The sequence below is a fragment of the Mus caroli genome, chromosome 7 (genome assembly GCF_900094665.2).
Source record: "Mus caroli chromosome 7, CAROLI_EIJ_v1.1, whole genome shotgun sequence".
Lineage (NCBI taxonomy): Eukaryota > Metazoa > Chordata > Mammalia > Rodentia > Muridae > Mus > Mus caroli.
Window position 1 is genome coordinate 124,548,463 of NC_034576.1, and position 25,662 is coordinate 124,574,124.

Sequence of the window (25,662 nt, forward strand, 5' to 3'; positions counted from 1 at the left end):
GGGGCCTGCATGTTCTTTGGTTGGTGGTTCAGACTCTGTGAGCCCCCTGGGCCCAGGTTAGTTCACTCTGTAGGTCTCCTTGTAGTGTCCTTGACCCCTCTGGCTCACTCAGTTCTATCCCCCCTGCCAATCTTCCAAAAGACTCCCCAAGTTCCACCTAATGTTTGGCTGTGGGTCTCTGCATCTGTTTCCATCCTCTACTGAAGAAGTCTCTCAGGAGACAGTTATGCTAGGCTCCAGTGTGCAAGCATAGCTGAGTATCATTAATAGTGTCATAAGAGCCAGTATTATTATTATTTCCATCTTGGAAAAGGGGATTGAGGTTCAGAGAAGTACAAAATACATGTTTGTAGCCTCCAGAGTATGGGTGGCCAATTGGAGGTTTAAGCAGATATCCACCTGCTTCCTGAGATGTAATCAATATCCTCTGCCAATGGTAGACTTCCTGTTTGAGGACTGGCAGTCTTGGGACATCCTGAGAGAGGTGAGAACCTAGGAAAATACTCAGGGTCTCTTGTCTCCTCCCACCATAGCTAGCCACAACTGATGTTAGGATTTCTATCTCACATTGATAGGAATTATGAAGCATGAATGGACATGCAAGAATGCTAGCTTTATACCACTGACCCAGTGAAAACTGGATGGAAGTGGGGGGTCAAAATCAAAATGAAGAATAAAATTGGATCCCTCTGTACTGTCCTGGAATCCAGAGTATAACGGTGCTTAGAAGTGGGTGTTGAGAGAGGAGTAGAATTTCAGATTTGGCACTTTCCTGGGACAGTTACCCCACAGAGGCCCCTTGGAAGTGTCTCTGCTTCAGCTGTCTGGTGTTTATAACATCAATCATATGCTTCTAATTCTTAGCTAGTGTTATTAGTTCCCTCCAGCCATTGTAACACATCCAAAGACACACAGGTGCCTAAAATGATACAAAGTTACAGCTCTCCAGACCAGAGTCTAAAAATGGCTTTGTTAGGACTAAAGTCAAGGTGTCAGCTGGCTGCTCTCCTTATGGAGGACTGGAGGGGACACTCTGTTCATTGCCTTTTCCAACTGCTTTGGGCCATCCACAGTCCTTGGTCACCTTCCTTCCTGCAAGAACATCATGCCAACCTCTGCTTCCACCATCAGAGTGCATTCTCCAACTGACCCTTCTTAAAAAGAAATCTTAAAAGGAGTCTGGTGGTTCCATTGAGCCCACTCCCATAAGTCAGTGTCTCTCCCCTCTGTAGAGTCCTCAGCTTAATCACATCTGCAGAGGCCATTTTTCCCCTGTAAGATGACAATCAGAGTTCCTCTGGTTGGGACATAGGCATCTTGCTGCGGAGGCAGCGTGTGAGCCTTTATGGCCTTTCACGTACAAGGAAAGTGTGGAGATGGATGGAGCTGGGGATCTTTCTTTCTCCTTTCCCTGTGTGTTCTTATCAGTCACCTAACTCAGAGGCATGTGTTTGGAACGCCACTGAGTATTCTACACAGGTCTCTAGACTGGGTTGGGAAGGTTCCAGGCTGCAGGCTTTCCCTCCCAGGACAGCGAGGAGTAATTAAACACAGCATGTAGGGATTCTTGGCTTCCTCCAGCTACCTGTGTGGACGTGGGACCTGGCACATTCCGCAGCTCTGAAAAAAAAATGCCTTCTTTTTAAAGAAAGCTGGTCTGCCCCTGAATTTGCCAAACAGAAATGAGGGGGTGTTTATTTGTATCACAGAGAGATTTAGTTTGTTTCTTAAAATAGACAGCCCTAGTCCTCTTTAAAAGCGTGTTTTAGTTCATGGGGAATTTGATTTGCACAACTTGGGAGAAACAAACCTCTTAAGGGAGTCGTTACCTGCACTACAGGTCTTCAGCTTCCAAAGTCTGTCCCCAGCAGCTGGGGAGAGGGACAGGCCACTCAGGTCACTTGGTCTACTGGTTCCTCCTTATAGGGCTGGATCATTTATTTTTGTGCTAATTGGAAGGCTGTCCAAAGAGCCCCTACCCACGGTGGGAACTGCTCAGGAGCCACCTCTACCACACACGATGAGGTTGTCCTTTTTTTTTTTTTTTTTTTTCTTTCTGAGGCTTATTCCTTTGTTCCTTCATGCACCAGGCATTTATTTACTCTCCATGAATATCAGTGTTGATCGCAGGAGCCGCAGCAGCCACGAGGAAACTCAGAGAGGCTGTGCTTGTTATTCCTGGTGCCCTGTCAGAAGGGTGAGGATGAGACGGTCCTGACTCAAGCTTTGGAAGCTTCGAGAAAGGGTTCTAGAATAAAACTGCTATTTGAAAATGGGAGGGAGAAACTTTCCTAATTCATTCTGGATCCAAGAAGAAATTCATACCATAATGATGGACCACTTAGAAACTTAATAATGACATTAGGTATAAAACATAAGTCCAGCCAAAACTGTACTTAAAAGAATAGTTTTGAGCCTGAAAAGATCTTTCAATTTTTAATGAAGATAAATGGGAATGAATTAACTGGCTTGTCCACTGAAGCATTTCCGGAGCCGGGTGTGATAGGAGCTGGTATTGGTTGGTTGTTGGAGGTTTAAATAGCACGGCTCTAAGGGTGAACAACACCACGGTGATATGGGAACTGCTTCCTAATTGCCAAGGTTTAGACAGGAAACAGAAGCACAGGGATGCCAGATAACATACTGGAACACTCCAGATTCACATGTTCAAGGCCGGAGCAGGCAGCATAGTAAAAATCTGTCCCAAAATAGAAAGGGGTGGGGGAAATGGTTCTGTTGGTAAACTATGGAATAAACAGGAAGACTTGAATTCAGATCAGCAGCAGACATGTAAAAGCCAGGATTGGTAGCGCCTATCGGTAACCCCAGCACCTAGAGTGCAGAGGCATGTGGATTCCTGGGGAGTGGTAACCCTTAACCTGGCAGAATCAGTGCTAGCTAGTTAACTAACTAACTAACTAACTAACTAACTAACTAACTAACTAAAGTGGAGAGCTACTGAGGAAGATACTCAACATTGACATCTGGTCTCCACAAGCCTGTGCATGCATATGTACAACACACACACACACACACACACACACACACACACACACACACAGATGGGGGGAAGGAGGGAGGGAGGCAGGGAAGAAGGGAGGAAGGAGGAGAGAGGGAGGGAGAGAGAAAGAGAGAGAGAGAGAGATATATCAGTGTACAGTAGCTATTTAGTATGGAAGTGGCCCTGTGTTCTATCACTAGTACCAAAAAGAAATATATTAAAAACAAAATAATAGATAACAAAGATGTGCAAGACAAGATGCTGCATTGTAAACACATGGGCAATTTCCAAGAAATTATCAACACAAACTAAGAGTCATTCTGGGGAGTCATAAAAAGCAACCTTGGTGGCTGTGAGAGCCTCCTAGAAGTCATGCGTGTGTGTGTGTGTGTGTGTGTGTGTGGCGGGGGGGGGTGACACTGGCTGGAAAGGACAGCTATCGGCCCTTTATTTCCGGGTGTTCTGACAGTTCTAGATGTAGAAATATGATAAGGGGGAGGGGCATATATATGAGAAAGGAGGAGAGGAGATATGATTACTTGGGATAAGACAATTTTCTAGGTAGGGCTCTGAAAGCAACTAAAACCGGTATCAATGATTATGGTTTTGAAAAGGCTCCAAACCCTCCCAGTGGGGTTGCATCACTCCCCCACCTGTACACAGCAGCCAGTTGGAAACCACAAGGAAGAGAGCACTTTAACACAGGGGTCCCTCAGCTGGTCCACTGTAAGCGCTGCCTAGGGATGGTGTGGAGACAGTGAGAGGTGCTCTAGGAGATTCGAAATGAGAATTCTTAACAAGGGAGCAGTCGATTCCTGGAGGAGTGACTTGTTTTTGTAAAAGTGTCAGCTATCTTGAATTTTAATTTTGAAAATGTAAGGCCGGTTCAATGAAAGCCCCGATTATTTTGTTTTATTTTACTTTTGGAGAATGGGGACTGACTTACCCTGACTCTAATACAATCCCCACTGCTATATTAAGAACCTTAATAAACTGCGTCTGAACTTCACTTGGAAGTATACAGCTGCAGCAATAGCCAAGCAAGCGCTGAAAATGAGGGGGCCCAGTGTAGGCTAACGTGTTCTGAAGCTGTTATAATTGGCCCTCACCCCTGTTGCTGTACTTCACAACAGTCCAGGGGACAAAGCTAAAGCCCTGATGACAAGCTCAGGGTATATAATCATTGAACACTTAATAAACTTGGCATTAGAAACCCACACAGAAGGACATAATTATTTAATTAAGGCTGCAGGGACAACTGGGTACCTATGGGGGGGAAAGAGTCCAATGCTCATCAGACTGCAAAAAAATTACAGAGAGATTAAAGAGCTTACCGTAGAAATGGCATCAAACGAAACATCCTCACGTGCATGATTTGGGAAATGGAGAGAGTCCCCAGCTGGTTGTCTGTCCAAGTGAACCTGATATGCTTTCTTTGCAGTAGTTTTCCTTACACTGCTTTGAAAACTGCATACGGAGTGTTTGATCTTGTTTTATCTTTAATTGTTCATTTTTGTTCGTGTTAATATTTCCAGTGTTTGGGTCTTATACATGCTGGGAGGGTGTTCTGCCCTTGAGTGTCACCCCCCAATCTTAATTCTTTAGCAAATGTATCATCACAGTATGTGAGTGTGTGTGTGTGTGTGTGTGTGTGTGTGAGAGAGAGAGAGAGAGAGAGAGAGTGTGTGTGTGTATGCATGTCTGCATGTGAGGGGTGGTGTGTGTGCTGTGTGTATATGGTATGTATGAATGTGTGTGAGAGTATGTGTGAGTGTGTTAGGGGTGGTGTGTGTATGTGTGTTCATGTGTGTATGTATGTGTGTGGGTGAGTGTGTGTATGCATGTGTGTATGTGAGGAATGGTGTGTGTGAGACTATGTGTGGTGTGTGTGTGTGTGAGTGTGTGCACGTGTGAGAAGGTCAGAGGACAAATCTCAAGAGTCAGTTCTTTCCTCCAGGGGTTGTAGGATTAAGCTGATATTGTCAGGCTCATCCATCGTGTGCTGTTCTCATGGAGCCATCTCGACAGTCGTCCCCATCATAATTGTTAACACACTTAGCTAGTCTTGTATGCAGTTCATCAATGTGCACAGTCTCCTTGGGAAACACAGGCTGCAGCACATTCAGCCTGTAGCTCCTCCTATCCTGGGGTTTGTGACTTAGCCTCTCTCTGTTTCTGTCTCTGCCTTAAAGTTGTATTTTATGGAACAATCAAGCATATATAAAAAAGAAGACAGATTGGCATTAAATTCTCATGAGTCCATCAGGAACCATTAATGAGTCATACTGACTAACTTTCTTTTTTGTCTCCTTCCTTCCTTCCTTCCTTCCTTCCTTCCTTCCTTCCTTCCTTCCTTCCTTCCTTCCTTTCTCTCTCTCTCTCTTTCTCTCTCTCTCTCTCTTTCTTTCTTTCTTTCTTTCTTTCTTTCTTTCTTTCATCTATCACCCTCCTGAACATACCAAATTACTTTGAGCTGAATTAGTTTATCCACAACGCTTTTAGGTTGTAGCCCTCACAGATGAAGATGCTGTTAGAATAACCACCATGCCGCTATCATACCAAAGGCATCTGTTCTCTAATGTCAATAAGGATAATTGCCTAGTATCATAAGACAAGTGAATAGATCCGCTTTCCTGATTGTCTTGGTGGATTTTTAATATTGCTGGTTTACTCAAAATTAGGATTCAAGTAACATATGTACAATGCTTGTAGTCAAGACATTTCTTATATTTCTTTGAAGGCAAGCTTCTCCTCTTATTTCCTCCTTGTCTTTTTCTTCCCTTGTGTTTTACTTGTTGGAGATGACTCCTTATTGTTTTTTTGTGTGCAGCTGCCGGGGTGTTCGGGGACTTGAAGGAGTGGGTAGTGACTGCCTGCAGGTGATACCAACTAACTAGTTACTGGCATTCCCTTCCTGTGATTTTGTAGTAGAGCCCTGTTAAAGACTTTCCTGTGACAAGTATTCACAGACACTGTGGTGATGGGTCCACACAATCGCATCTCTATGAGTAGTTTGGAATTTTCTGCTCTGTTTGTTGAACATGTGCTTCACAAAAGTCTGAGCTGGTCCCTAATGTCGTTCATCCTCCAGGAGCCCAGGAGTCTGGAGGATAGAGGAGATCTGAGAAGTAACACTGCAAAATGTGTGTTATTGTGTATAGATACTCCCCGGCTGCCCCCTTCCTGTGTAATCCTCAGACAGGGAGGCTGTATCACAGATGCCTTGAGCTCACGAGGTTTCAGACGCATGTTTATGTGTGTGTGGTTGCAAATGACAAGCAGTGTTACCATCTTATGGTCCTCCTGCACCTTTACGTCCCCTCCTCCTTCTCCCACAATTCCCTCTGTTTTCCTCCGCCTTCTGGTCCCTTCTCCTCTTTCTCTCTCCTCTTCTCCCTCTCCACCTCTTTCCCCTTTCTTCTGCCCTCCCTTTCATCTGCCTCCCTCCTTCCCATGCTGCCCCCTCCTCCTCTTCATCCCTGAGTTTTCAGTATGCTAGGCAGGCTCTCCACTCCAAGCTCTGCCCCCAGCTTAGAGCCTGATTCTTCTACTCCTACACTGACTTGACACTGATCTGGTGAGAGGAACACGCCTCTGCCATTCTTTCTCACTGTTCTTCCACACCCTTCCTGTTCTAATCATCCCTCCAGGTAGGAGTCTAATGTTTAAACACACATGTTCCTTATGTATTATGGACCTAAATATCAGCAATTTCATCTGGTATATGTATATGTATATGTATATGTATATGTATATGTATATGTATATGTACACGTACATGTATATGTATATATATATATATATGTATATATGTGTGTATATATGTATGTGTGTATGTGTGTATCCAAACCAATAAATGACTAGGCAGATACTCTAAGTGATCTTCAAGGGGCTGTCACGGGATATATATGATTCTTAGCACACTAGCTAAGTTAATTTTCCATATGTATACAAATGTGTGTGTGTGTGTATGCATGTTGCATGTGTATGTGTGCAGTGGAGCCAGGTAGAGGTGAGTGCATGTATGCATGTGTGTTTGTGTGTGTATGTGTGCGTGTGCGTGTGCATGTGTGTGTGTGTGCGTGTGTAAGCCCAAGGTTGACATACCCTGTGTTTCTCAGTTGCTCTTCGCTTTCTCTATTGAGGCAGAGGTCTCTGTCTCTGAATCTGGAGCTAGCCAGTTCTAGCTGGTCTAACTAGCTAGATGGCCCTAGGGATCCCGTCTCTGCCTCTTGAGGGCTACTGGGATTAAAAGGGGCAACCTTATGGGCCAAGTGGGGTCTGGGGATCAAATACCAGTCTTCACAATTGTGTGCTGAGTGCTTTATCCACTGAGCTGTCTCCCGATACCTCTGCTTAGATATCTCATGTTCGTGCCGGATATCATGTCCGTGCATCCAAAAGAGTATATGAGGTAGAAGCTCATGTTATTTTGCATGATGTCTTCTTCTGGGGCAACCTAACGGCTTCTTCCTTCTTTGTCTCCCCTGTGCTTTCTTCTGCAGTCTGCTGCTTTGTTGTACACAAGCGCTGCCATGAGTTCGTCACGTTCTCCTGCCCTGGTGCGGACAAGGGCCCGGCCTCTGATGTGAGTACCTGGTGGTGGCCACCCTTGCTGCTTCACAGCCACTTTGATAGGTTTGCTTTCAGCAGGGGAGAGTGCAGAAGGGGTGTGGCTGGGCAAGGCAGACAACTATGACCTCACTCTGTGATCATGCTTAATAAGACTTTACCTTGACACCAGAGCCTGGAACTCAGTGAACATAACTCACTCACTAGTGTGCCCATAAGAGGGCATCTTTTCAATACATTTTTTTAGTCCTTTGCTGGGAAGTCTTACTATCAGGATCCACAGATCAGAAGAATGGGGAGGGTGTGTGATCTTGCTATTAGTCATTCTAAAGTATTTGTTGGGTAGAGTAGAATACACTGTAACCCCAAACTCACAAAACTGGGGTTGTGAGGTACAGGTTAGCCTGGGCTACATGGTGGGATCGTGTTTCAAAAACAAACCAACAAAACAAACCAAGCAATACCCACAGGATGACTATTGCAAGCAGTCAGGAGATACTTGTAGTAAAACAGGTGAGCATTTTTCTTTCACTCATGATACATTTTAGTATGAATTGAGAAAACAAATTTAGTAGTAATTTCAATCTTCTGATCTGGATATAACAATCCCTATCTAAGGAAAGTTATGTAGGTTACATAAAGGTAAGTCAATTTAAAGACGATGCTAAGTCAATGAGAAGATGATTGACCTGAGGCTAGGGCAAAGGGCTTGATGTAAGTTTGTCTGAAGTTTGGGGGATTTGTTAGTTTTCTACACAACAGCCATTCTCAGCCCTAACTTCCTTCCTTCTGCCAGTGGCTACCACTGATGTTAGATGGTGAAAATACCTGACACTTGTGTGATAAGTCAAGATGTCTCAGTGGAGCTCTCTGGCATCTCCTTCTCCACTTCTTGGCTCAGTATCTCTGTTTGATTCACTCTTAGGAAGAGGTTTCTACCATGAGAACAAGAAGGTGGTGACGACACCTTTCCTTTCCTCTTTTATCAGCACAGCCACTCCAGTGACCATAAATCCAGTGTCCAGAAGAGTGGGCTGTGCTGTGATCATGTGCTGTGATGGTCTGAATGCTTTGTCTCTCTCCAAATTTGTGCTGAAATTCTAATCATCCAGCATTAGAGACAAGACTTTTAGGATGTGATCAGGTCAAGAATGAGATGACTTCATGGATAGATGGCATCCACACCTTTAGGAAAAGGACCCTAGAGAGATGCCTCACATCCTCCATCATGTGAGGTACACCAAGGCACTAGCGATGTAAGAAGTGGGTTCTCACCAGACACCGCGTCTGCCAGTCCCTAGACCTTGGACTTTTTGGCTTATAAAACCATGAGAAGTACATTTTTGTGATTTAAAAAGTCACCTGTTCAAGTTTGGTAACCCAAACAGACTCAAACAGGAAGTTTTGTGCCAAGAATGGTTCTAGATGAATAGAAATTCCGACTCTGGAATTTTTGGAATTAAGGCAAGATTCTCAAGTGACTATAAGGATTCTTAAAATTAGCATCAGTGCATGCTTTTCCCCTGATGGCCAAGAGCCTGTCACTCACTGGTGGTAATTAGTGTGGTCCATTCAGTTACTCCTAGTGACCCATCTGCAAACATGCGGGTTCCTCTCTCCAAGACATTGTCCTCTGATAGCATAGAAACCTTAGCTCTTCAGGAGAAATTCTTCCACAGTGCAACACTGATGGTCTTGCTTTGGGCTTCCTCTGCCTCTGAGCCAATGAGCCAAGACAGGAGTAATGGAACGTCCTGAATTAAAGAAGGGTCCTGTCTAGAGGGGAAATGGAAAGTGTGCTTGAAACACAGGGGTTTTCTTAGGGCATCAACATGACTTCTGGCTAGGGACTGCAGAAAACTCTTAAGTAGCCCAACCGAGATAGGATTACATGGCCCAGACCCTTCAGAAATGAAGGTTTAGACACTGTATCTGGCAGAGAAGCACCATCAGCTGACAAGTTACAAGCAGACCCACCTACAAACTTGCAGCCAGCTCTAAATTGAAGATGGAATCACCATGTGTATCTTCTTATGAATACATTTTGTTTATCTATGAACCTCTATTTAAAAAGTGCCTGTTTTCTTTTTCCTCATAGTCTTTTGGCATGTAAGATTAGATGTTCTGACTTCATATCAGTACTTAAGCTGTTAAGTTTTACATCTCAGTATTTAAGTATGGAATACCAAGAGAAGAGTAATCAGGCCTCAAGGCCCTTACCTCATTCCCCAGGGAAGACATCAGTTTGTGGTTCATTCAGATCTAATAGTAGTTAGGTGCACTTATGACTTCATTGTTAGTTATTTTTAAACTAAGTGTAATTCAAAGAGGTAGATACCAAATTTAGACAGGAGGGGCTTACCATGTTTTTGTTTTTGTTTTTTTCCAAATATCAGCTTGACTGGATTAAGGGATTCTCTGAGAGCTGCTAAAACAATTTCTAGGTGGATCTTTGAGAGGTTTTCCAGAAGAGTGTAGTGTTCAAGTCATCTGTATGGGTGGGCAGCGTTTGGTCTGTTGAAGACCCAGACAGAAGGAAAAGGCAGGCAAAAGGTTAGTTCACTCTGTGTTTGGACTAGGATGTCTGTATTTCTTCTGCCCCTCAATGTCAATGCTCCTAGGCCTGAGGCTTTCAGATTTGGTCCAGGATGGACACTGTGGGTTCTTCTGCCTCTCTGGCCTTTGATGGAAACGTGCTACTGGCCCTTTAATTCTCCAGTTTACAGATGACAGATCATGGGATTTCTCAGCCTCCGTCATCATGTGCGCTGACTCACATAACTAACCTATATATCTGAAGCTACATCTCTTCTCTGGGCTCTGTTTATCTGGAGAACTCTAATGCCTGTATTTACCCCCAGAGATCAGAGTTCATATGCTTGTCCCATGGTTAAAGAGGGGATAGATGACCTCTTAGAGGAACCCTAGAAAAGCAGTGTTGTGCACTGACTAAATTCTTCAGCTGAAAACAAGTGGGCAAAATAGTAGCCATTACTTTACAGCATTGTTATGAGTGGCAAATGCACAAATTTCTCTGAAACCTCCTAAAACCGTGTTTGGTGCAAGATTTTTATATAGATGATGATGATGGTGGTGGTGGTGATTACAATGATGATGTTGACCACGACAATGATGACTACTCTAGTGCATGTGTGTGGGCAGCAAGATCAGAGCAAGCAAGTCTAGAGAATGAACAGGCTTTCTGTTGACCATCTGTCAGATTTTTGTGCAAAGGTTTCATGGGCAGCATAAGGAGTGACCCTTCTCTGTATGAATGGAAGAACACAGACATTTCTTGCTATAAGCATGGGGAGAGCAGAAAGTGCTCCATGCATAGGGTTTGGCAGCCTGACTGCAGAGACGCTCTGGGTGCTATTCCAAGAAGGTCTGTTGGCAGCAAGAGTGATGGATTGGTCCAGCCTCCTGAACCGGCTTGACTCGGTTCATTGACCTTTATTCTGCCTGTGGTTGGAGGCATGATTGAAGACCTGGGCACACCTGCTTGTCCACCTGGACAGGCTGTCTTTGGCTGCTTCTGGTGCCCAGGCAGGTCTAGAGGGCTGCCCTCCCCTCCTCTGTGACCTTGAAATACCAAGGATGCAGCAAGCCTGCGAAAAAGAAATTGCATGTTTTTGGCCAGGGAAAAGAGTGCACAAGGCTCCGCCCTTTGTTTTCCGCTATTCCAAGCACCACCTGAATGGGGATATATTCTGGGCATTATTTTAGGTTTATACTTATGTGTCTTTCTCTACAGATGCATTCCGACTGTGATATATCAAGGGGACTTTATGAGCCAACCACTGTCTCAGTGGACTTAGCTCCTAGGTCCATTCAGTAGCAATGAGATGAGACAATGAATACAGCACTTACCGTTGGCTCCATACAGCACAAAACATGGCAGAGTTCATGACTGATATCTCTGCTCTTCCATAGGCCGCTTTCTCCTTCTTCTCCTAATAGTACAGATTTTTACAATTAATTTTTTATTTAAAATTTTTATACAATATACTTAAATCATATTCTTTTTCCTCCTGAGTTCCTCCCAGATCCTACCCACCCAACTTCATGTTCTTCCCCTCCTCTTTCATAAGTAGGAAAAACAAAACAAAACAAAATGAAAACCAAAATGGATAAACAAACTAAGAACAAGAAACCAATAAGGCAAAACAACAATAACAAAACCCACAAACAAACAAACAGACAAAAAACAATACCAGAACAAAACTTTGTCTCATTCTTAGTTTCATCAGGAAAACGATTCTTCTTGGGGCAGGGGCTGTGAGCTCTTAAGAGTCATTTCTTTAGAGCTGCATAGTTTTCCTCAGGGACAGTATTAGGGACAGTTACAAAGCACCAAGACTGTGGATCATGCTCACTGTCACCAAGGTCTCAGGATAAGGAAGAAAATATCGTTGAGGGATGGAACTAGGGCAAGTCAAGTGAGCTCTTTGTCCTGGGGTCCTTCTCTGTGCTTGTGGCTGTTTGATGGATTGGCTGGTGGCTAGATGCTTGTGAGGAAGAGCCTGGAAGCGGGCAGGTAGTGCTGATCCAGGTGTCTTGGTTCTCCATACTTCATTCTCTGGCTAGTTTTTGGGTTGTTCCTATGGTCATTTCAAGGCTCCACAAAGCATTTAAAATCTGTTTTAATTATGTTTGCTAATGTCCCAACAAACAGAGGCTATCTCACTCCAGACAGCCTTGACTGTGTCATTAATCTGCTGATCATCCTCCCTACTTAGGGGACCATTGTAAACTAGATCTCTGGAGGCTATTGCACTGAGCTTTTTTTTTTTATTATTTTTTAGAAGATCTGCAGGTCTTGTTAGTATTCCTAAAGGCATAGATGACCTCATTAAAAGAATGCACCCCACTCATTCCATACCGCAGATCCCCAACGGATTTAGCTCTTGGTAACTACAAATATGTCCTGTGGCAGCCCATTGAGCCTTTTCGTGGTAACGAAGAGCGTATACTCGGAAGGCAAATGTATCTGAATTTGGGGCCTGACCCCACCTAGATTCTCATTAAAATTTAGGCATGCCATTTTACTTCCCTGTATCTAAGTTTCTATATATAAAATGGGATATTAGTACCAACCACGTGGGCTTATAAGGATACTTTTTATAATGTATTAAAAATGGAAAAGACCTGACAAAGACCAATGGGTTAATCGCAGAAACATTCACAAAGCTCTTGTTTGAAAATGCTTCACACGGTGCATGGAGAGCCTTTCATACAGTCCCTCCCTACTCAGAGTATACTGGGAATCCTCTACGTTCCCTGGTCCAGAGCAAACCAGTCCAATATAATTACGTTTCCATTTCCATCTTCATTGTTTTATATCAAAGTCTGTGATGCAATGCTGTGAACTCAGACTTTGCAGCCAGGAAGCACTGGTGTCAGATTCCGAATCGGCCACTTATTGCTCCTGTGACCTTGTGAAAAGAATTCAATTTCTATAACCTTTAGCTCATATTTTTAAAATAGGGAGGACAGTATCTAAATCCTAGGGGGTAGGTGTCATGAGTATCTGCTGAGAAAATTGCTTGGACCACACCTAAGATAGTGTCTGGCCCAAAGCAATGCTCAATAAATGGTTTTAGAATTATTATTAATATCTAGAGGTGTCTCTACGGCTCAGGAATGAAGACAGGCCACCCTCTGACCTGCTGAAGAATAATGGCTAATAAAAATAGCACTAAGTATTGAACGGGGGCCCTGGGCCAGGCAGTTCAGAAGTGGAAAAGCACTCCCTAGGTGGTTTGTCAATATTTTATGGTCTTAGAAGTAGTTTCTGATTTGCAAATGATGGAACCTAACCCTTTTGCCCTAAGGATGACAATTCTAGGAATTCTTGCTGAGGGGTTATTTGAGGACAGGTGCATCTATTTAGCTAGAATGACATTCATTACATCAGTATTTATAGCGACTGAAATTTGGAAATGACTCAAGTAACTACTGATGAATGCTTATGTAAGAGAAAGCCATCGCATCCCCATAATGGAATCCTGGCCAGCAACCATGGCTCAGTGTCTGGGGCGACAGAGCAGGTGCAGAGCTTGGCTGAGCCAGTTCTTATGCAGGTACTCATGCCTTTCAGAATGAATCAAAATGCATGCCCAAAGTCTGCACATTGTTATATGTAAATTATACTTTAATAAAAGCCATGCTGATTAAATGTTGGTGTAAGAACAGTGTCATTATTTATCTCTTTTAAAAAGCAGATAGTTAACTTTAGAAGTGTGTGAGGCATCAAAATCACAACAGTATTGTCTTTTTTATAGTATTTAAAATATCATTTGCAGTATTTTTGACATGCACTTTTTACTATTAGACATATATTTAATGAATAATAAGCAGTATTCTATACACACTTTTTAAAAACATATTTTGGTGGCAACTGTTAACTCTGCTCTCTGAGTTGGGCATAGTGACACATGCCCATGATTTCATCACTCAGGCTGAGGCAGGAGGATGGCAAGTTCAAGTGCAACATGAACTATATGGTGGAGACCCCATCCCAGAACATATCTGCCTGCTTTCTTACGCTAGTATTTGCACAGAGGACTCTGAAGGTCACTTGAGGATGCTCTGAGGCTTGTCCCTCCAGCATTCATGGGTAGTGGTGGTACTCCAGCTCTAGCATAGACTCAGGCTCCCACTCCAATTCAGTCAAGACTCAGCCCTGGTGGGAGCTCAGGTCCAGCAGAGGTACTGTAAAGAGGCTCCTGAGATGCTGTCATCTGGGAGCCTGCTTAGTTCACACAGATGGGAGTCTTCTAGTGTTCCTGATAATATTCTAATCATCTGTGTGTTGTAACCTGGATTCGCCTGTGGACCTAGAGAGGGCAAGGAAGTCTTGACTTCTCTAGGCTTGGTCCCATCCATTATAGTGGGAGTGTCAGTAAGGGGAAAGGCTTGCCTCGTCCCATGTGATAATGTCTAGTTTGCTCAGCTCAAGAAAGCAACCTAACAGCTGCTGTCCTCTGAAAGCCTGCATTGCTCTGCTTTACGTAACACCAAGTGGGGGCACCTGCAGCTCATTACCAGGATGGAAGCAACAGCTAGGGCTGAGATGTCCCCTCCTTGCATCACCATCTCCTGGACCAGAACAGCCATGTGACTTTTAAATAGGGATCACACAGATTAAGCAGTGCACTGTCTTTCTCCCTTCTCTCCCTCCTCTCTCATTTATCTATTATTTATTGACATCAGAGAGTACACCATCTTGCTCAAATCACATCCAGTTTATATAATACTGCAGTCTATGGCTTCTGTATTCACAGCCAAAACACTCAGTAACCAAGTTGTGTATTACCGAATGTCAAAGATGCCTTAGAGGGGTGGTGGAGGAGGTGTCTGGAGGGTTATCCTGTCTAGGTCAGCTATCCAAAAGGCATGACACATAGACATGCTTTTTAACCATTCTCAAGAGCAGAAATTAAATCTGAGGACCGACTGTCTAGACTTAAAAGGAACTGCAAACCAGCAAACTGGTTTCTGTATGATTTTCAACCCTCCTTCCAGTGAGATGACTGACTACTGGGCGTGTTCTACAGGCGTGCTACACATTTCTACCAGTGGGTCCCTAGGAAGTCCCACTCTGAGAACAGAGACAACAGAGGGAATCTGAGACTAGTCACCCTTCTCTCAGGAAAGAACCAATTAATTGGCCTGCAGCTTAATCTGTATGTTATCTAGCCATTGTCCTGTAGTTTTCTGTAAATTGTAAGAAAGTTAGAGACATGGTGGAGAGAACTCAGTTTGACCAAATTCTAAACAAACCCATTTTCCTTTGTAGATTTCTGTTCTCTAATTTCTTTTGGAATTCAGGGAAGCTGAGGTAGTGGGTTGTGGCTCTAACCTTCGTCTCTGGTTCTATTACTAGTTGGTGATGTTGAGTCACATCCAGTCAAAACTACTTTTAGTTATCTGGAACGAGAAGAGTTCATTGGCCAGGATCTAGAGCACTTCCGAGTGCTGAAAGAAAACTTGAGCAACCAAGTCAGCTTCAGCTGAATCTAACTCTTGTGTCATTTTGGCCCTAAAATTCAAAATGGCCCCAGGGAGTGAGACTGTTTAGTCAAGCTGACATTCCCTAACCAGACAGGGAGTGGCTTTTAAGGAACTCCCTCGGAGATGAGGGAGGAAGCTTTTCAAAGAGAATTGAGGTCTTGCTATAGGAAAAAAAATGCAGAGCAAGATGTTGAACAGAAAAAAAATACCATGTTCCCACCAGAGTTTCTGAATACTGGACTGAAGAGGTGGCCGAGTGCTGAAGAGTGCCTGCTGCTCTAGCTAAGGACCCAAGTTCAGTTCCCAGCATCCATGTCAGGCAGCCCATGACCACTTGTAACTTCAGCTCCAGGGCACCTGAGGTCCTCTTCCAGCTTTTTTTCTCTGGGTTCGTGCGTGCGTGCGCTCACACACACACACACAATTTTCTAAATGCTACTTTGAAAAAAATTATGTCCAGTGCCCAGGATTACCTGGGTAGTCTATCAAAAGCCTGAGAATCTGTGATGGAAAATATTCTCAAGAAATTCTGGTTAGTAGGCAATGCAAGTGATTTGTACAGTGAGGCCAGAGTGGTTGGCTTTGACTTCCAGGTTTGTCTCTAACACGAGTTAGCTTTATAACCTTTCACCTCTATTTCCTTTTCTAGAAAAGGAAGAAAAGAGCTCTGGCCTCATAGTGTGCGGCAGGGGAGTAACTGAGAATAAGGAGAGAGAGAGAGAAAGAGAGAGAGAGAGAGAGAGAGAGAGAGAGAGAGAGAGAGAGAGAGACAGAGAGATATTCTCTCCCATCCTGTGTGTTGTGCAGACTACTTAAGATCTCCACCAATGTGCCTTTGAAATCTTAGGTGGTAAGCATTCAGCCTTCTCTTGGGCATGACACACATCTCTTCTGCTTCCCACAAAAGAGAAACCCAGAATCCTCTCCCACAGTGCACCTGGGAGCAGGAGCTGACAAAATGAGGGTATTGGGATGAATGCAGTCTCTTTTGACTGTCAAGTGAATTCCACACTAGTCTGCTCTTTGGGCTGTGGGCTTGGCCGCAGCCTCTGTGGTGCAGAACCAGCTCACCAAGGTCAGAGCGAACTCCTGCTAAACAGCTATCTATTCGTCACTGCCACAAGGCAGAGCTTCATGCTGTGGAGGCAGGGGCAGAGCCATAGTGCTAGAGGGGCAAAGATAAGAAGCAGCTGGTTTTGTTACTCATAGAGTAAGCCCTAGCTTATGAATCATGATTTCGGCTTCTCCTGCTTGGGTGGCCGTGGGGACAGAGCAGGACATATCTCATAGTCAAATGAAGGTGACTTCCAGAAGCCTCTTGCCTCTGAGCCTGGCATTCCAGGGGAGAGAGGAGGGAGTAATTAAGAGGCAGGTGGCCCCGGAGAGAGCACAGGGTTCTGGAGTCAAGAACCCTTCATTCCGATCTTCCAGTCTTTGACCTTCTGTGTTGCCTATTCTACTATTTAACAAATTAAGGCCGGGAGATGACTCAGTGCCTAAGTGTGCTTGCTGAGTCTGGATCACCAGCACCTGTGTGAAAAGCAGGGCATGTCTGTGCACACCCAGTCACCCCAGCTCTGTTGAGAGGTACAGACAGGAAGATCACTGGGACTTGCTAGTCAGCCAGAGTAGCAGAGAAAAAAAATAGCAAACGCCAGGTTGAGTGAGAGATGGTATCTTATAAGCATAAGGGGAGAGATAAGAAGGGCATCTGATCTCTTTCTCTGGCCTTCACTCACAGGTGAGGACACGGGCACTCACTACACACACACACACACACACAGTAACTCTCCCCTTTACGTCAAACATTAGGAAACAGGTTCCCATTACTGTCTTGTACATGATGCTCATGAAGAAATGGAGGTACTCAGGCCTCCCCAAGGGCTTGATTCAGTGACACCCATGACAGTGAGCAAGCCCACATGCAAGCCTAGGTCATTTGGCCCTCAGTCTTCTTACCCAGCATCCTAAACTGCCTGGTTCCCTGGACAGACCTGGCTCAAGCAGCAGCCCTTAACTTCAAGAAGCGCCCTTTCAGGTACCGCCAAAGCTCAGTGACCCAAGTCAGGCGGTGACAGCTCTCTTGGCATCTCTCACTACTGGGCCAACAAAGATCCCTTCTCTGGAGAATTTAGAAATTTGGACTCAAAGCTGCTGGCTTTGGGCCAGGCCCATCACACATTTTCTGAAAACTATTTATTGTATGTGAGGCTAGTTGAATTCCCACATCGAGAACTTTCCTATGTAATCATGAGCCTCTTACGCCACTTCTGGTCCCTTACACCTCCATCCCCATCCATCACGTTAACCACCACCCAGGCAGCCAGCAGTTTGCCTGTTTTCCCTTCAGGCAGCTATTTTATTTTGCAAAGATCGTTTCATAGATTGAGCCTCTCTTACCAAGGCTGAAGCATACAAGATATTACTATTGACTGTGGTACCCCGTTGTGAGACAGGCCTCTAGAGCTTATTCAGCCGGCTTGCCTGCCACTTTACGCCTATTGATTAGTAGCTACTTATTTCTCTTTCAGCCTCTAGCAACCAGCCTTACACTTCTTGATCCCATGCATTTGACTGTTGCGGATACTCCATACAAATGGGATCATACAGTACTGGTCCTTCGGGGCTCAGCATATTGCGCTTAGCACCGTGTCTTCAAGATGCATCCATGTTACGTCATATTGCAGAATTTCCTCTCTTTGATGGAAGTATATTATTGTACGTATGTACCACGGTTTCTTTAGCCTTTTCCTCACCAGCAGACTCTGATGTGTCTGCACCTTGACTATTGTGGCTAATGTTGTGGTGCACACGGAAGGGAAGACCTCTGTGAGATCTTCATTTCGGTTCTTTGAAATTTTTTTTTGTTCCTAAATTTTATTTATGAATTAATACAAAACATTGCAGACCAATGTGTCTTAATCCTCGCCCTACTCCTCCTCTTCATCCTGGTTAATCTGGAAGTAACGCAGCTCATAACTCTCTTTGCTGTTGGCGACAACACACAGCCAGTCTTGGAGGTTGTTCTTCTTCAAATATTTTTTGGTGAGATATTTCAAATACCTTTTGGAGAAAGGCAGAAAGGGTCTTTTAATTTTTTTATTGGAGTTACTCATTTTATTTTATGTGTGGATATTTTGCCTGCATATATAAGCCTGCTCTATGTCTGTAGTTGGTGCCCTGAGAGGCCAGAAGAGGGCATCAGATTCCCTGGAGGTGGGGTTACAGGTGGTTGTGCTGGAAATCAAACCCAGGTCCTCTGTGAGAGCAGCTAGTGCTCTAACCACTCACCATCGCTCCATTTTGTCACACCCTCTGTGTCTATGTGTGCATGCGTGCACATGCACTTTACATGTGGAAAACAGAGGACACCCTCAGATCTCATTCCTCTTCAGGCATGATGTGCCGTGCTTCCCTGCGACAAGGTCTCTCACTGTCCTCGGACTCGCTGATTGGTCAAGGCTGGCTGGCCAGCAAGTCCTGGCCAATCCACCTTCCTGTACCTTCCAAGCGCTGGGAGTACCAGTGTGTGCCACCGTGCCTGCCTTGTTTGTGTGCAGGTTTGTGCAGGTTCTGGGCATCACTCTTGGGCTGTTACACTTGTGTGGTGAGTACTTCACGGATTGAACCATCTCCACCAAACCCCAGGTCATGCAATCTTTGTGTTTTGTGAACTACAGGCTTGATTATACATTTCTCCAAAGAAAGCACACAGATGGCCTACAGGCCTGTAAAAGATACCCAAGTACAAGCAACAGAGCTATGAAAATGTCCTAGTGAAGTCCATGAATGTGTATGATAATTCAGTTAAAACGTGCAAAATGTTCAGTGTTGCTGATCACCAGAGAAATACCAATCAAAACTATAAAATTACTCCATACCCACAAGGAGAAAGAAGATAAATAGTATTTTAAAAGCCCCAAATGCTGGCAAATGAGAATGTGGAGAAATTGGAGTTCTTAAGCACCACTGAAGGGGGTGGAGGAATGAAATGGTGCAGCCGCTTACAAACATGTCTCCATGATTGAACCCTGCTCAATAAAACTGTATAGTAGACCTGCTGTGTATCTGGTGTCAAAGCTTTGTGTGTGACCATGTGACTTTGTAAGGCTGTATGCTCTTAATCAGAATGTCCAACTTCAAAGCCAGCGAGGCAAGTCAGGAAAGCCAACAAGCCAAGTGCACTGGTGGGAGTGCCCTCCTGGCTTGCCACACCCTGCCTGGAAGCCTGGGTCATTTAGCTCTGTTCTTTACAGGGCCACAGTCTAGAGTTTCCAGCTTTTCCATTGGAGCCTGAAGTTTCCTACATTTGAATGGAGTAAACAATTTGAGAATCACCGCTTTAAAGGCTTCTTCTTTTTCCTTTTTTATTTTTCACCCTGTGTTGATGCATTCTTTTCTGCTTTCTGGCAGGGTTTTTCTATGCACTGGCTTCCCCAGCACGCTGACTATTATTATAATACACACCCTGACTAGTCTCATAATATTCAAGTGCAAAATAGTCTTATATTTTCTTTCTGTTCTTTGTCTTTACTTTTATTGGCTTTATCATTTTTCATTTTTATATTTTCTTTATCAATTTAAGCAGCAAGCATAAATGAATACTATATCCAAAATTTAACACTTCTGTAAGTATTTAGAATATACTTTCCTGTAGACTGTGCCACTGACACACATGATTTAGACATTTTCTTCCTGACAGGGTATTAGATACAAAGATCATTTCATTTTCCAATATATCTGGAACATTGATAATGGTAATTCTTGGGAACAGAGATTGGAGAAGGAGAGATGAGGGTGAGGGTAATGTTCAAGGCTCAGAATGCTTTAGTAGTTCTACTTAAAACATCCATGACTTGATTTGAGAATTACAATCAAGGGAGAAAGGTACAGATAGGAAAACTGTATGGAGTAAGGGAGTTTTGGACAGTGTCAGGAGTGACTTGCTGTTTTGTAGGATTGCCTAAGAAATCTGAGTTCTTTGTTTGGTTTTTGGAGTCTGGGGGTTATGTAGCCCAGGGTGCCCTTGAGCTCCCTGTTTAGCTGAGGATGACCTTGAACTTCGGATCCTCCTGCTTCTGCTTCCCAAGAGCTGGGGGTAGGGTGTCCCCTGTAGGCTGGACCCAAGCCTTCACGCCTGCGAGGCCAGCACTCTGCCAACTGAGCTACACTCCTAGACTCACTGCGCTGTGTTCTTGAAACAGTTCTGAGCTGGAGTCCTCCATGGATTCCAGTTTACAGCTTCTGCCTGTGCCGTGGAGGGTACCTCGGGAAAAGAAGAGAAGATGCAAATTTAGTTAAACTAAATTAGGCCGTTTGGGGGTGAAGGAGAGAAGTCTGCCTTCCCATGCTGTTGTTTGCTGATGCTGCTACACAGCAAGGCGACACCTGCTGTAGGGCCCCTGCTACTGGGAGCATCCTCCATGTGACCGGTGGGATCTTCCGGAGCATCCCTGGCCACTTGTTTCTTCTGCAGGCTTGGGAGGGGGAGGGGTGTGCTCATCACTCTGGATTGGTGCTTACCTTCATCAGGACAGCATGGGAACTTTCGAGAACTCGCCTTCCCCTCCTGCATTCAATGAATTGCCTACTTTCCTAATCAGACCTTTTTATACACAATTTTAAAATTTGTTCGTATCTGTCTATCTACCATCATCTGTCTATCTATTGATCTGTCTATCTGGTTTGTAGCAGTGCTGGGAATTGAATCCAGAGTTTCAAACATGCCAGGAAATCCTTCTGCTCCTGAGTGCCACCTCCATCTTCATGCTAATTGTGTGTGCGATCTGTGCATGTCTGTGCAGGTGCACACTCCCGTGCATGCACGTGGAGGCTCGATGAGGATGTTAGGAGCCCTTCTCTACTACCCTCTGTCTTATTTCTCTGCATCAGGATCTCTCATGGAACCTGGAGCTAGGCTGGCAGCAATTCTTTTGTCCCATTTGCTGTAATTGGGGGTGAGGGGGACCCTGCAGGTGGTCATAATTGGGGGGGACCCTGCAGGTAGTCATAATTGGGGGGTACAGGGGTTACAGCAGGCAAGGAAGGGGACCTTGAAGAGGTGAGAATGAAAACTCAGATCAGATTGACTTCATCAAACCTTCAGGGGTCTGATGCCAGGCCCTTTATCCCCAACAAATTTAAACAGTATAATTTGGAAAAATGTTTCTTAGTGTAATACAATCCCTAGTGCACAAGTAAGTGTTATTACAATGAAACTCAGCTCAGCGTACATGTCATTTCTTCTAAGACGGGCTTCTAGCGATAGGCTACCTGTACTAACTTACAGGCCTGAGGAAGAATCTGGTGTGGTCTCCATCACACAGATGGTATAGAGCTATTAGTCACCACAGGTCCTCGTTGTGGGAACTTGGGGAAACCATGGAATACAGATAATATAAGGGTCATTTAGTCTGTTAGATACCTCCAGTCCTGGTTGTGGGTGCTTGGGGGAACCCCTAGCTGTACAGGGAATGGAAATATCATTCAGATTACTAGCTACCTCCGGTGCTGGTGGTGGAAGCTTGCTAGGGCCTAGCCTAACATATAAGACAGATCAGCAGGCTATTAATCACCTCCAATTCACAGCTTTCCCATTAGAGAGACAGTCCTGTGTACTTAACATCCCTAGTTTCTCTGGCGATCTATGGGTTAAAAGTCCTTGATGCTGTGTTCCCAACACATAACACTGGTGTTACAGGTGCTTGTGGGGACCACATCCAGTTTCCTTTTCCCTTTTATATGTGTGTGGTATGTGGGTGGCATGTATGTCTGTGTATAGTGTCTGTGTGTGGTGTGTGTGTGGTATGTGTGTATTATGTGTTGTGTGTATGCATGGTGTGGTGTGTGTGGTGTGTGTGTGTTAATGGTATGTAGTGTGTGTGTGTATGTGTGTGGTATACATGTGTGATATGTGTGTGTGTGAATGTGTGGCATCATGAGACCTGAGGTTAGCATCAGGAGTCTTCCTCAGTTCTCCCCACTGTACCTATTGAGGCAGGTAGTTCACCCACAGACCAGCCGATTGTTCCTAGAAGTCCATCTCCTCTTCCAGCAGCGGGAGGACAGGCAACCTGCCACAGTCACCGTGAGTTCTCATGCAGTCCAGGGATCTGAATCCAGGCCCTCATGCTCACACAGCTAGCACTCTTACCAACCGAGCTGTTTCTCTTGACCCTACTCTAATTCTTTTCTTTTAATTTGGGGTATGGAGAGGAGAGCCAGGCCCAGACACCTTTCTCTCAATCTCAGAGTCATCATTTCTACATATCAAAAACAACAACAAGAACAACAAACAAAACAAAAAAACACAAAAAAACAAAACCCAAAACAGAAAATACCCACAAAACCCAAACCCAAACCAAACCAAAAGAACCCACCACCATCACCAGCAACCACCATCACCACCAAACCTTTAAGAGCGTCTGGCATTTGTTTGGCACCTTTCTCCAACTCCTGGTCTGATGCAATTCAGAACACACGTCCTGGGGTTGGGTCTCGCCTATGCACTTTCCTCCTGTATATCAGGGATGATGTCAGTCCACGGATCTCTTGAAGCTGCTGAGTTAGAACAGTGTGCAAGGAGCTCCTTGTGCAAGCTGCACCTGCAATTGTGAAAGCCATTACCTCCCCACCTCTGTTGGACTCTGAGGTTCTCTCCAGAACAGTTTAGGTCTGTGGTTTGATCTTTCCCCACCTGTATGTACATGGATGGCATGTGGCAGCTCCAGAAGGTGAGTAGAACCACGCCCCCTAATGGCCTCTGAGGGATGAAGGCTTTCAAAAGGATGTCTGTACTTCAGTGCCGGCATGTGCAAAGCTAGTGCTCCTCACTTGGGGTTCTTGTCTATGTGGACCCGATGGCTTGGGATCCTGGTTGCTAGGAGTCAGGATTGTGAGGATAGGAGCCTGCAGGCTCTTGGGACCCAGGCATCCCAGGGATGGATGATACTGTACTGGCATATTTGCCTTATCTGCTCTTCTAACACAGACCTGGGTGTGTCTAGTGCTCTGGTGTCAGAGGTGCCTCCTGGAAGCCAGCCACCTCCCAGTATACCCAGAAATCATACTCCAGCGTCTTTGCAAATGGAGTCACCTCATGTCTTGCATCTGAGTGGCCCCCACTTTGTTGGGGGTTCAAGTCACAGGCTTCTGAGGAAAGCTAGGTCAGGAGCAGAGGGGATTGGCATACATATTTGGTGGCAATGGGAGATTTATTTATAAAGTGAGATTGTCTTCTGCTTCAGTGTGACTTCTTCCAGAGACTATTGTATGCTTTGTGTAGTGACCACACAGAGAGGCCTCCGTGAGAGGTGACAGGCACTCTGGAACGCCCTTGACCTTAGGTCTGAAGTACTTACATGAGAAAACCCAGCATCCCCTGAAAACCCAGCATCCCCCTTTTTGTCTTCTTAGGGGGAAACAGACTGGACCTTGAAAGTGACTTGTTCAAGATCACAAGTGTCTCGCCTTAAGCTAACCTGGTTAGATGCATGCTCCATATTAGTTATGACATTGGGAATGATAAAAATTGTGATTTCATGAGCATTTGTTTATCACATGCAACAAATACACGCTATTCACTGTGTGCCAGGCACTGTGCTGTGCACTGTTAACCCAGAGAGTTCTCAGAACCTCATGATGGGGCTGCACTGTTATTATCATCACTTGAATTTTTTTTGGGTGGGGGGAGGAGGTACAGCCCCACTAGCCTGAACTTGCTATGTAATGTAGGCCGTCCTCAAAGGCATGATCTTTCCACCTTAGCCTCCAGAGCACTAGACCCATAAGAGGGCATACCTAACTTTATTATTTCAACTTTAAAGGCTAGGATATGGGAGCACAGACAAGTTAGGGAACCTGCGCCAGGTCACACAGCTGTTAGGTCATGGAGTCAAGAGTAAATCTCAGACCGGCCTTCCTGGGCATGCTACTGAGCTATGGTGCCTTTCTACATGGTGGCCCATCGCTACATGGAGCCAAGCCCAACGCTAGATGGGCAGTCCCTGGACCAATTTCAGGTACTAACTTGATAGAAAGGAGGTGGAAGCTCATCCTTCATAACTCGGAAGCACAGTTGGAGCTGGATGTCAGGGATGTTCCTTAGAGGGGGGGATGAATCCGATTGGTTAGGTGGAGCTTGCGCTGCCTGCTTAGCCTTCCAGAAGGCATAGAATTAGCCCTTGTGGGCTGTGAAGGGCTCTCCCTTATCCCCACTGCACTCTGGGCTCCGTGAATGCTCTAGCTAATGAGCTGAGAGCTCTCACCAAAATGGCAGCTAGAAATCCCAAAGCGGACAAAACCAGCTTACCCAGAAGGACAGGGATCTCCCAGGAAAAGCTACAGGAGCAGCAGCACATGTCTCCCAAGGCTGGCCGTGCTGTCTAGTTACATAGCATTAACACCGCCCCCCCCCCCGGCCGCACACGCGCACACGCGCACGCGCGCGCACACACACACACACACACACAGGTAACTCTTCTGCATTACAGCAGCCACTGGTTACACTAACATGGCAAAAATTCCAGCTTAAAGGCAACAAAATAAAAAATAAATCAAAAGGAGAAAATACACAGAAATAAAAGAGTTTAGCCCTGATTACAAACCCCCTTTTGGGAGGGAGTGCTTTTCTGAAGGGACATGAAGAAAAGCTCAGATCACTTCTGAATTTGTCCTCCTCCCAGCCCCCCCACCATCTCTCAGGTTGTGCACCCCCACCCACCCGCCTGATTTGTTCAGGAGCAGCACTCAGCTCTGCTAGTTTCTTGACCTCCGCCCTGACTGGCTCATCTCTTCCTCTGTAAGATGTTCGGCACCGGTGGGGATCCTGGGATTGGATGCTCGAGTACCAGAGCTGGCACCGCTATTGCAGGTTTTCTAGAAGGGGCCCTAAGATAGGCAGTCGGGAGGACTGCCGCATATGTGTGTTGAGTATCACATAATTCTCTACAGCTAATCAGAGCTTTAAAAGTTTAAGGAGGGGCTGGTGAGATGGCTCAGTGGGTAAGAGCACCCGACTGCTCTTCCGAAGGTCCAGAGTTCAAATCCCAGCAACCACATGGTGGCTCACAACC

General features: G+C 45.1%; 1 protein-coding gene across 2 annotated transcripts in view; it reads left to right on the forward strand.

The window, feature by feature from the left end:
• The window catches only part of Prkcb (protein kinase C beta), a 335,554-nt gene that overhangs the window by 126,316 nt on the left and 183,576 nt on the right, over positions 1-25,662 (forward strand). For both annotated transcript variants that reach the window (XM_021166848.2, XM_021166849.2), the window contains exon 3: positions 7,507-7,589. In XM_021166848.2, the coding sequence (XP_021022507.1) occupies positions 7,507-7,589 (83 nt within the window). The remainder of the gene's footprint in view (positions 1-7,506; positions 7,590-25,662) is intronic.